The sequence below is a fragment of the Thermobia domestica genome, chromosome 11 (genome assembly GCF_964235325.1).
Source record: "Thermobia domestica chromosome 11, izTheDome1.hap1.1, whole genome shotgun sequence".
NCBI lineage: Eukaryota > Metazoa > Arthropoda > Insecta > Zygentoma > Lepismatidae > Thermobia > Thermobia domestica.
The window spans coordinates 206,145,568-206,159,205 of NC_137464.1; the positions used below are offsets into that span (position 1 = coordinate 206,145,568).

Sequence of the window (13,638 nt, forward strand, 5' to 3'; positions counted from 1 at the left end):
ACAGTAAAGAATACTATATCAGGTCAACTAGCAGCCTATAATTCCTTGGGATGTCAAATTGATGATGCATTATTCAATAAAAAAAAAAAAACAGTATATTAATAGTTATGTAATCGTTTAATTGAAGATCAATTCCGAACTCTCTTTTAACAACCTGTTCATCAAGTTATACATTATAATTAGCATACACTTATCACATATGATATTATTTATATCTGCTGTATATTCATTTTCCATATTTCACTATTAAAATCAATTTTCAACCGTTGTAATTCGTAGAAAGCTGTTTTAATAAGAGAAAAATAAAATCTTCATCTCAATGCATCTATATGTAGGAATCACATAATAATCTATAGGACGCTGTTTCACAACGACTGCACATTATGTCATCTGATATATTAGATTTACACAAAATATGAAAGTACAAACTACAATTGGTCAAGTTTCGACGTTCGATCCGAGACACACACGTTTTTTAACGAGGCATTTTACTATAATCCATATTAACTCACAAAATGTCTCTTTACTATATAATTTATCGCAATTTCTTTATCAATAACGATTCGAAAAAATAAATTTCATGTATATTTTAATTTTAGTATCTGAGGATACAGACCAGTGTCCAAATTTTCCTTGCACAAATGCTAAGTAATGCGCTGAGTTGTAGCTATACAATAGCGGCGCATTACAAGGCAAAACTTTACATCTGCTCAATTTAAAATAAAATTGTTTGCTTTATCATAAGAAGATCATTAAGATTTTCGGTCAGTTGAACAGTCTGGGTACATCATGTATCAGATCAGTGGAAATGGCTTTTTAGAGAAGTAATCTCCACATTTAAAACGGTAGCTATGCTAGTGTCTTCCGAACTATATGTACTTACTACGAAGCACAAATAGTTGATCATCCCAGGAACAGTATGTACTAGCAAACACGACTTCTAGAACTCTTCTGAATTTCGTAGGCAACTCTTTCCTCATTCAAATGAAGTCATTTTTTCATGAGTGATTTGCGTACTATGAAATAATAGCATACGGTCACTAAACAGATTAGCACTATCTAATAGTGCGTTAATTTAAGACATCCGTCTACTGCTTTCACATGTACAGTAGATATTTTTAATTTAACATGCACTTCTTTTTCAGAATGTGATTTTATTTAAGAATTAGGTGATCGTCGCATAAAAGAACATGCATCTTGACGTACGAAGGAACAATACTTTGATAATAAGGATCAGTATCTTTTGTAATGAACTTATCAATATATATATATATCTTGTTTTCAAAGTGCATAATTCTATATACATTCGACGTTTCTTGAGCAAATAATCTGAGAATATTGCAATATATTTTTAAAGCATGTTTTGTCTTTTTTTTCGAGTTACTTTATGGAGTAGAAATTCCAGTCATAATGGCAAAGTGAAAGCAAACTATCGTTCTTGTACCGTTTTCTGATCGCTTCTTTTGCAAATAATAATAATCGTAAAATTATCATATATTGTAAATTTAATATTATCTGTAGGAACAAAAATAACGGTCTCTGAGTGCTTATCTAGTACTTAGTAAGGGACAAAATGACTTCCCTAGCAAAAATTACTCCGACATTTTTCTGATTGAGACAATCCACGTGTAAGGCATTGCAGGCACATTGGAATATTATTACAAATCCGTTTTATACATCCATAAGACAACTAGTGTACTCATGTAATAACATAGGATGAACGACAATTTCAAATTTTGCAATTTCGAGGAGATCAATAATCTTTAAGGGAAATAATTTATGCTGCATTGTCTATGTTATCGAGTGATATGTAAGCTTACAGTATGTTACGTGTCAGTATTCACATTTTGTGGGTTATTTTGCAAACTCGCAGTATTAATTAAAATAGCAAAGTCTACTATTTGTCATTTGTGATTTCGTTTGCAGCCTAGATGATTCTGTTAACACAAAAGTTTAGGAATATTCTCGAGTTTGTTCAGTCCTTTATCCCCTTGTTATTTTTCGATATATCATATTGTGAGATGGGCAAGAAGATTTTGATAATTCCAATTTGAATTATGTCCAAATCTGTTGTATAATAAAAATTTATATTTTCTCATTATATACAGTATAATTTTTATTTCTGAAATAACTATGTTCATTGATCTTGAAAAGATTTCATTGCATAACTGTAAACCATATGGGTGTAATCCTGGAGGAAAAATCGGGTCTAAAGTTACTTGAATTTTTAAAGATGACTCTAAATATCCACTAATTGGGCAATTGAATATTACTGATGGTAAATCTGCTAGCAATACGTTGGCAAAGGTAGATATTTTTTTTAAACAGACACACTTTTACTATTGACTAGCGTGACATTGCATTGCAATTGGAGATGAATTTTTATCACCTAACTATATAACAGGATAATTGATTTATATATTTAAAAAAGTACAAAATTACTTTTAGTTCATGTCTCTATAACAATTTAATGTTATTGTTGCATAAATCTGTCACCCCTGTGCAGTTTTCTGCAAACGGTCAGTTACTTTAAGAAAATAGTTTATCTTTTATCGTAAGTTAACAAAAAGTCTTTTCTATATATATTACTTATAGAATTGAAATTCTATATATATTACTTATAGAATTGAAATAATTTGTTGGAACCTTTATGACAAACAACATATCATTTTAATTTCAAATATTTAAAATATGCATTTCACTGTTGACACAAACCGAAATATTTGAGCTGTATGTTTGATCTGGCGTGCGTAAACAACTTAATTAGGACTATTTTCAGTATTGTCTCTCCGAGTTTCTATTATATCGGATTCTGGCTTCTCTAATTTTCTTCTAAAGAAAGGTTAGGCAGGTTAACAATGTATCGTCTTTCTTTCAGACTAGTTTAAACTGATCCTTTGATGTTTAACACGTTTCATCGAATAATCAATTTCTTTTGTAAAATTTAAATCTGATCTCACAACTCTTCATTATGAACAAGAGAGAATACACTACTAAAGGTGGACACGAATTTTCTGTCCTATTGGGTATTTAGGGACTCGAACCTGGCAATTTCGGAATCCAGTTTTGTAACTGTTAAGAGAAAGTCCACAAAACAAGATAAGTTGTCTGGTTTTCTCTTAACCGGCCACTGAGTGGGAAGCTGTAGCGTCCTCTCATATCTCATTACAATCCCGTCAAGTCCCACCGTAGACTTGTGATCTAGTGACACTAGAAGAAATAATTCAATTCATGGCAATCATGTACTGATAAAATTTTTACTTCAATTTTTGCAGATTTCCACTTAGCTGTGTGCTGTGCCTTCTAGAAGACAGACATGTCTTGTCTGAACATAGTGGAAGCTACATGCTTAGATCAAGATGGATCCCTACCAAGATATAACAATCTGACCAGTGAGTTTCTCGCATTGTAAGACTGATTCCGCGGATCTCCGAACCTGCTCCTATATATAAAAGAGACGCTGAAAAAAAAACCCTGCTCATTTAACACAATGATAACACTGTTCAACAAATTTTGATCGAAAGTATGTAAATTCTTTGAAATTGCGATTTTTACATTCATTTAAGCATAATATGAAAAGAAATGATAATAGAATAATTTTCTTAGCTCAGGTTGTGAAAAAAGCGCCCTTGTACAACAGTAGCTGTATATATACAAATGTATTAATATTTATAGAACATTTAAGCAAAATCCTTGTAAAAACCTACATTTCACTTTTTTTTATCTATTTCACTGTGATATGATAAACTGGGGAGTTAAAAAGTACCCTAACCTATAGCTTTCTATACCCTTCTACTTCCTTTTTCAAGATTGCGCAAATACCAGTTTCACAGCGATACAGAAAATAAACTAACCGTGGTCAAGTTAAACATTAACAATTCCGTAATAAAAATCAGTATTAACATCAAAACATGAAAAATATGTACAAATACCTTTTTGTGCAAGAACTACACTGCAATGTAGACAAAAATTTCAAGTGATCCCTTGTACAGGATTATGTTTATTTTATTTTGAGCGTCTTCGCTTGGCTTGCCTTTTGTAGGTTACATCTGGAGCATCCCTTGCAATAGTCCAACAGTAGTCGGCCAATATGTTAGAACTCCACTTTCTCTCATATCTCTTCTCCATGGCTGCAATATCTTGATGGAAACGCTCACCATGTTCGTCACTTACTGCTCCACAATCTTCGGGAAAGCAGTCTAGATGTGAATGAAGAAAGTGGAGTTTCAGAGAAATATTGCAACCAAGATTTTCGTAGCACAATAACAACTTTGCTACCAGTTGTTTGTAATTTGTTGCTCGGTGTCTTCCCAAGAACTGTGAACAAACACTCAAGCTTTCCCACGCAGCTTTCTCCTCACCTTGGAGAATTTCGTCGAACTTGTGATCTTTGAATAGTTGCCTAATCTGTGGCCCTATGAAAACACGCTCTTTAACTTTGGCATCACTTAATCGAGGGAATTGTCCTCTTAGGTACTTATAGGCCTCATCCTCTTGGTTCATGCTCTTAACAAAACTTTTCACAAGACCTAATTTAGTATGTAGACGGGGAAGCAAAATTCGGTTACGATCTACCAGTGGTTCATGTTGCACATTTTTCACTCCCGGCTGAAGAGTTTCTCTGGTACTCCGATCACTTTTGCGGTAATGAGATCTACTGTCCCATTCACTTATAAAGCAACAATACTTTGTATACCCTAACTGCATACCTAGCAACAGTGCTATTACTTTAAGGTCACCACAAATGAGCCACTGAAAATCGTAATATTTAATGGCTTGAAGTAAACGTTTCAAGTTTTCATAAGATTCCTTCATATGAACTGCGTAACCTACAGGAATTGAAGGAAGTTCATTTCCAATATGTAAAAGCACTGCCTTTAAACTCACCTTGGACGAATCTATAAAGAGCCTCCACTCCGTAGGTTCGTAATTAATTTTAAGTGCCCTCATGAGACCATTTGCATCTGTACATGCCACAAGTGTCTCTTCCATAGTAAAAAATGAAGTGAACATCTCCCTATTCCGATACACTGAAATATTTACTTTTTCCTGCAATAAATTCCATTGCTTTAAGCGTGACGCTAAAATTTCGGCTTTGCTTTTCGAGAGGTCCAAGTCTCTGATTAGATCACTTAGTTCCTCTTGAATAAGTCTATGTGGTTCACATGGAGGTTCTTCTACAACAAACGTAGGGTCCTTCGAAGTACTTCATTCAGGAGCTTCAACTTCTTGATCATCATCAGAAAAAAGATCATATTCTTTAGGTGCGTCAGGAAGAAGTAGTCCTTCTTCGTGGAAATTCCCTTCTTGACGGAAGGAACCATACAAAAATAAGTCTCTATGTGGTCGCTTGGCTCCCTCCAAATCATGGGCACTGCAAAAGGCATTAAGCGCCCCTTCCCATTAATCCAATTTCTTAGATTGCTGGCACAAGTGTTACACACAATGTAGGGTGCCCAAGATTTATCTTGGTCTCCAATTTTACAACCAAAGTAATATTGGTAGGCTTAACTTATTAGTGGTGTTATAGTCTGCTTTTGTGAGGAAAATGTCACTTCCCCACACACGTAGCAGAAGCTATCCGCACTGTTTACACAATTTCGCGGCATTTTTGTTTATTGAAATCCTCAAAATGTCACTTGAAATAGTTCCGACAACTATTTAAGAATATACATTCGAAATACCAGTATTTTTGCGTACTTGTAGTTGTATTTTTATGTCCTGCACTACACAAACGTCACACCGAAAACTCTGATAACTGCACTAAACCTGTCTTTTCTAACAATAGCAGAACACTACTGAGATAAGAAAGACAATGAAACCAAGCGTTCATATAGTTTCTCCAGTGTTGCCGGATCAGTGTAACATTTTACCCCAAACGAAGCGAATATATTTATTTTTAAAGCGTTATTATTAGACATGCCTGTAAAACGAAAAGTAGAGCTAATATTCGAAAATAACTTTCAAATTCGTGATCAGCACCACAAAATCAATAAGAATTAGCTGATTTTGTTCAATTTACATTTTCGTTGTTGAACAGTGTAATTGACATTTTTATTCTCGCATACGAGATTCCTTTCATGACTAGGCTTTTATAGTCAGCGTCACCCGAATTGGCGTGTGGCATCAGCCAATAAACTCGCAGTGTGCTGTTACTAAACTTTCAGGAAGGAATCTAATCATTGATAGCTGTTCAGAAATACGAACAAAATCAGTTACGAGTGATTAAGATTCCTGCCTGAAGGTTCAGTAACAGAGCAATGCGAGCTTATTGGCTAATGCCACATGCAAATTCGAGTAACACGCATTATAATTTCATTCTGTTGTTAAAAGCAAACACGAACTTCATTATAAATTATTTATAAATTCAGAAAAGTATTCTCTAATTAGTAATTGCATAGATTTATTCAACGAATATTGAAATATTGAGTGAAATATCAGATATCATTTATCGATTATTCTAACTGGGGCATCTTGAGGAAATAACTACTCAATATTTATTAAATTAAAAAAACACGCCAAGGCATGAGGGATCGTTTGAAGATATAAGCCACAATTATTATAAGTTAACACTTGTATGAGCGGAAAACAATAAGACCTGGAACAAACTAACGTACTTCCAATGTAAACAATTCGTGGGAGTTTGAGCACAACAAAAAGTCTCTCTTTTATTCTCGTAAAATTTCGAGTAGAGTACTTTTTGTCTCCCATTTAATTATTAACAACTGTTTATTGCTTCGAGTCAGTATAATCTCTGTAAAGAAAATCATTTACATTTGTGATCTTTATTTCACAAATTAAAATTAGAAGAGATATGTTCATCATATTCTTGAATTATCAGTACATGTTTTCTTTTAATTCAGTCAGTGTAATAACTAATCTTTTCACAATCGACTTCCCCATTCCTTGAGAATTGGGGAGAATAATCATAAGTTATGAAACAAATCTAAAATATTGCCTAGCCTAAGTTCTTTCATTTGTTTACTTTATCCCTGTGTACTATAAAAGTAAATTTATAAGATATATACTAACTTATAGAACAATTTGGTTATTGTAATGGTCGCACATATGAATTTACCGATGTATTTCCTGTTTTCAACGAATTTCGTTTTCTTATTTTACGAAGAAAATATTGTATATTTTGGCGACTTATAAAAGTACATACTGTTTACTGGGTTTTTCCGTATTTTCTTCCATGAATAGAATCATAAGGCCTCGTTAACTTCAAATATCATAAATACCAAATTTTTGAAGTTTTAATGTGCATTTAGTGTTACGTTTGATATCAAAAGCACAGAACAATAATGTCAGAGAAAATTTGTAGGTGACTTAAGTACAACCTTTGTTTAGCCGAGAAATATATATTACATCAATTGCGTTGAACTTTATTAAATTTTCCACTTGATTCTTGTTAGAAATTTCAGCACACGTTTTTGAATTTTTAGCAACGTAAATTTCAGAATATTAATTTTTCAAATTTTTAGCTACGTAAATCTCAAACGAAAAATATTTTATAAAGTCGAATATTTTAATGATCATCTCATAATATTTGTGTATTCAGCTAAAATAAACAAATATATAGTGTAAATTAATTTCTCTCGCAAAAATTACACTATGAGAATATGAGAGAAAATGATGGGAAACGAATATATCATTATCTACCTTTACCGAAATTCAAAATTGAACGTTCTATACTACATTCTCAATTATACAAAGATCGGTCGAAAAGTAAAGCACAATCCACTATACCTCCTTAGTGGTTAGTAGAGACATTGAATTTTTTAGTTAGAAGGTCAATGTTACCGAAGATGTGTTCGAAATGTATCATTGTATTAATGCAATTATTTCCGTGACGCAAACCGACGTTCGAAAAAATGTTAAGTTTGGTCATTACACTCCCATTTTACACACACAATGAACTTTTTGTCATATCGAAACAATTTGTCATGTAGATTAGCCTTCAGTTGTCTGAGCGATATGAAACAGGCAGGTATAAGACACATGATTACTCTATGATAGCATTCTGGATGATCTGTAGACAAAGTGCAAGTGATCATCACTCACAGTCAGCTTTTTCCTGTATTAATCATATCCATTACCAAGAGTTATGAGATCTAGTAAGCACATTGCTTTCTCTATCCCAATCGTATTAGCTGTAATAAACCCTCTTTTATATATGTGTTCTACATGGTCTGTTTCGTGATATTCTACATGATCTGTCTGTTTGGACGAGTTTATCAATGACTGTGGCTTTTAACATTTTTTCCAGGTTCTACAATAACTGCGTCGAAACTTGTGACTTCGATTCAGTAGTATTCCCATAGGCTTCTAATTAATATAAATCGATGTTGCTGAGTTATCCTTTGATTTCTAGAGTAGTTCATTCACTGCACGATGATCATCAATAGTATCTTATCTGAAAAACAGGAGAGAAAAGTTAGGTATAGATTAGATAGTAAAGTCAATAGTTCCACCTACAGAACTTCATAGTGTTTACGATTACCGAATTAAAACGTATTGTATCTTACCTTTTGGCCGACCTTTTCAGTTATTTATTTTTCTGTACCTTTTTTTCCCCTTCGTTAACAAGAACTGCATCGTACGTTCTTGTGATTTAATATAAGTTAATTGTATGCATAATTTTCGGCACAGTGCATTTTAAAGAGTTCAATAATCAGCATAATCTCCCTGAAATTGTTTCTTTTCAATGAGTCTAATTGCCAAAATAAAATCTATCTTGATGTTTGGGACTTAAATTGCAGTTTGTTGATGTTAACTTTCGCCAAATCTATTGTTTTGATCTTAAATCTAAATTACTTTTTCAATTATCATTCACGCAGAAATATATACGTTCGTATATAAACTTATTTCCCTGCAGCATGAAGATCAACGATTATTACTGCCGCTTAATGTACGTAAAATCTTATCAGGTTGGGAAAATATTACTTGATTACGATCAATAAGGCGACAAACTAAGTGTATTAGTTGTTGCCATATAAAAAAAACTTACGACAGCCTGTATTTTTAAGAAACGAAAATTTATTAGATTTACGATTTTAGTTTTTTAAGAAATTGTTACATCCCTCACAGCTTGGAAAAGTTGTAAAGTGTGTAGGGTACACGGATTGTAAAGTGTGCATCTTGTAATGAATTCAAACATTTAAGAGGAAAAATTCTATATGACTGAGTTTGCCCTGTTGATGATTTAGTAGTTATATGTTACAACTGTTATTGTAATTGAGAAGATATTTGAGTTTTTAAAACCAGATTAGTTTGAAGCAGGATATTTACTTGCTATTCCATACCAGCCAAATTGGAACAATTATATAATCCAAATTAACTACAAAAGTAATAGCTTTTTGAAGTATAGTTCAGCAGCTATCTTAGATATCTAAAGTAACCTTTGAAGAGGAATCGAAATAAGATGGAGATTGTAAAATTAATTCAATACTACTACATTGGAATCAAATGACTACGCTTTTTCAGAAAGTATGTCATAATTGCTTTGAAGTTCTTCCATTGTGGTAACATTTATCTGAATACTGTATGAGATTATCTTCTCTTTTAGCATTGATACTGTAGTGTGGTTAGAATTATTTAAATCTTGATTAGTTGATTATAATGTTTTATAATAATTGGTGATCTTTAATGCTTTCAGAATTGCTTGTTTTTGTCAAACACTGAGCGTTGAAGTTTTCAAGTTTCCAACGTAAATGGCTTTCGATTCTTTGGATATTGCTTTCGTTAAAGTTGAAATGAAAACAGAAAATGAGTTTATTGAAGATTTCAACTGTGAACAACATGATTAAAATACTAATGAGCTGGAATGTAAGGACCCCTTTCCTTCATTTTGTACGTCAGAATTTGAATGTAAGGAAGAGGAAGAAAGTGGTTTAGAGAATGATAATGATACTAAAATGTGCTCTTTAAGTGATACTTTGGAGTCTTATTATACGTCTGACTTTCCTACAGCTGACAACTTTGTGCACAGTAACTCGACAGATTTAAATACAAAATTTGTTAATGATATACACACTACTAAGGGGTCAAATAATTACCTATCTAGTTTTATAGATAAAACGACAGAAGAGAACGTTCAAGAAAATAATTGTCTAGAATTAGATAGCAATGCTGAGGAACTCAGGTACGTTTACATATGTTCATTTTTTCAGAGCTACATTTTATATTAATATTCCTTTTGAGCAATTGGAAAATTTGCTAACACTCACTTGTTAGTTTATCTTAAACTAGTGTAATGGAACCACGGACAGTTTAACAGATAAGGGGATATAATCGATTATTTTGCTTTGAAAGAGTGAACCCTTTGGCGTTGTAATAATTTCCAAATATACCAGCAAATTAATTTGAATCTCATCCATACGTCAAGCGCCGAGTGTTAGCATTTACCCACGGATATACAGGTGGGTGATTGTTGTTGTGAGTGGGCAGTTATGTAGAACACTCAATCTCCAATTTCACAAACAAAATATTTCAAAATATTAGATCTGCTAACAATTGAATACTTGACAGTAATATTCTTGAACACTAAATGCAATAGGAGGTTTATTTATTATATTGAAACGAAGTTCCCTAAAACGTATTATATTAAACAGCAGGATTCACTGAGTAGAAACGCTTTCAAAGTCTTGACTGGTAGACCCATAGGAAAACGACCATTAGGAAGACCTAGGCGCAGATGGGAGGACAATATTAAGATGGATCTCGTAGAGATAGGAATACAAAGTAGAAACTGGATGCAATTAGCTAAGGATAGAAGTCAGTGGAGAGCTTTTGTGAACGCGGCACTGAACCTCCGGGTTCCATAGGCCATAGAGTTAGTTAGTTAGGATTCACTGATTCGCAAAACTTTACACTGATTTAACTCACCAAACTGAAATGTAACACAAAAATTTATATTTATTCATTCATTTACTCGTGTTGAAACTAACATAATTTTATACAAAGAGCACCTTTGTAATAGAACCTAAGGAACGAAACACACCAATAAATTATATAAACAGGGTGGATCATTTATCTTGATACACCCTTGTAACTTTTAAAGTAATGGACAGAAAAACTTTGAAATTTTGTATCATGTACATATCAGGAGGAGAACATCTTAGCACACCCTGTAATACCACAAAGTTAGCAATATTGCCAACATTTTTTTTTCAAATGACACTGATGCGTTATTATATATTTGAAATATAGATGTTAGATGAAAACACAATGTTACATTTATTGTTTACTGTTGCAAAATAATGAAGATACAATATCTTAAATTCGCAAATTTTTGTTTGCTTCTACAAAAGAAATTAGTAGTAGCGCAAGTGAGACAAAGGAACATTGTACATCCGAAGTACTTTAGTGTATAATACTATTATCATAAAATGGCGGATCTCAAGGGAATATGGAAAAAGTTAAAAGGGATTAAAAATTGGCCTCTGTTTCATTCAAAAGTCTTTATTTCGAAAGAGAGAGAGAGAGAGAGAGAGAGAAAGGAGCAGCTTATATAAGTAGGTGCCCAAGTGCACAGATGATAATTTTTAAGAGATGTGAATGTTACAATTACAGCAAATTAATATCTCAAGCAGTTTATGAGATAAGGTAAAAACTTTAAGTTCGCAGTGCTGTTAAAATTGTGCAATTTCGAGAGCTTGTAATTGCACCTACCAAAACAGTTGTTGTGATGTTAGGGAAGTAAAGTATATCAAACATCGTTTTACAAAGTTTCCACAAATACTGCTATTAAGCAATATATCAAACTGCTGTTATGTGCGGTATTATGATGTTCATCACGACTCAAATCCATCTATCAATTGAATGTGATACCTAATAAGCCATAAGTGTAACGTATATACTTTAAAAAAAAATAAGGTATGAATAAGTTACACGCACGCCTTGCCTCCGGAAAGACAAAAGAGCATGCTGGAAGGAAGGAGAATATACTTCCCCTACAAATAGGATAATAATTAATGATGTGTTGGTTAAGTTCAATTTGATTGAACAAAAGTGGAAACTTGTTAATTTTAATATCTATAAGTAACTGTTTCATGCCAGGTAATCCAAGGCCTGAAATTGTTCAATAATAGTATCAAATATGATATTATCAATTTATAAATAATTTGTAAGTGAATTCTGTAATTGATTTAATTGTTACAACAAATAAGCAAAATTCAACTTGAATCTATGCTTATGAATCGCAGATTGAAAACGACTGTGAAAGTTCTAAATTCATATCGGAGAGCGATAACAAATAGCAAATACAAAAGTTACATTGAATGGCGTACTAGCTTCAAATCAGAATAATCTAATAAAAAATGCATTATTTACAGTTTAATAATTCGTTCATAACTCAAGCCATTCACAATAACTTTTAAATTCCTTAAGAACCACTCACACTATTTCCCACCGATTTCAAATTAGGAAGCCCAATAGGTTCATTCAATTTTTCACTTTTAATGAAAATTTTACCTTCCAATTAGATTGCAGCCTATGATCTGAGGATCTTAGCTGCAATTCAGCAAAATTTTAATACCATAACTACCACCATAAACTACCACTGAGAGCCATAAATTTATTTTTGAAATGAATTTAAATCTCAAAGTAATATATTACTGTTATAATTGCAATCGGACCAAGAACTTATTTCTAATTCGCTAATAACAAAACTAATTGTTATATTTTATACAAATTCCTAATTTTGCCTAATGATTAACATATTACAAGTGACAAAGTAAATCAAACATTATTTTAAGAAGTTTCCAGAATTATCAATTAAACAGCAAGTTGCTTTAAGCGAGATTATGATGTTCATCTCGATCCAAAACCATCTAGGGAACGATGTAATACTTATTATGTTGCCATTCCTTCCGGAAAATCCAGTACCGTTTCGGAATAAGGATCTCCGTCCCGAAAATGTTTCTTGGGATACTTAAATGTCCCGGATTTCAGCGAAGAAGAAAGGAAAGGAACATTATAGTTTGCTTTTTTCATAGGATTAGCTATATAATTAGTCTTTTGAACTTCTGAGTACGGCAATTTAAAAGTTGAAAGAAAAAAACTGATAAAAAGAGGGATCACGCTGACGTAAGCATACATGGGAGTTATTGGGTTGTTTGTTTCTTAAAAATAACAGAAATAAAGTAAAAACTCAATGCAAGAAGTTCTTTGAATATAACAAACGCCGCAAGTATATATTGCCAAAAAAATAACCGTTCATTAAAAAAGGATACAACACGAACAGACAAAACATGTGAATGGAAACATAATACCTTCAATAAGCTGAAACGGACTCTGAAAGCTACAAACCATAACAGATACCGAGAAATTAAAAAAGGATTGCTTAGCAGGGGGAGGGGGTAAAATCCTTTGCTTACATTTGGTTATCTAGGAAGATCTAAAACGACGGAAAGTGTGATTCTGTAATACTTGAACAACTCACTCTAATGGCGGAAAGTAAATTAGTACATAACAATGTTTTCATTTTAAGCATTTAAAAGATTCTCGGATTTTCATTTTTGAAATATGATAACCCTAAATATGTACCTAAGTACTCTTTCGAAGTTAAATCCTTCTGAAAAAGTCAGATATTCAGTTTCTTGTAATCTCATTTCTACATGTTCGAGATACATATAC

At 32.6% G+C, this 13,638-nt stretch overlaps 1 protein-coding gene across 5 annotated transcripts in view; it reads left to right on the forward strand.

The window, feature by feature from the left end:
* Positions 1 to 13,638, forward strand: part of LOC145664675 (uncharacterized) — a 43,969-nt gene that overhangs the window by 12,190 nt on the left and 18,141 nt on the right. For 2 of the 5 annotated variants that reach the window (XM_081731525.1, XM_081731526.1), the window contains exons 2-3: positions 3,276 to 3,523; positions 9,659 to 10,144. In XM_081731525.1, the coding sequence (XP_081587651.1) occupies positions 9,918 to 10,144 (227 nt within the window). In that variant the 5' untranslated portion in view covers positions 3,276 to 3,523; positions 9,659 to 9,917. The remainder of the gene's footprint in view (positions 1 to 3,275; positions 3,524 to 9,658; positions 10,145 to 13,638) is intronic. The other 3 variants (XM_081731529.1, XM_081731528.1, XM_081731530.1) reach the window with 2 other exon arrangements.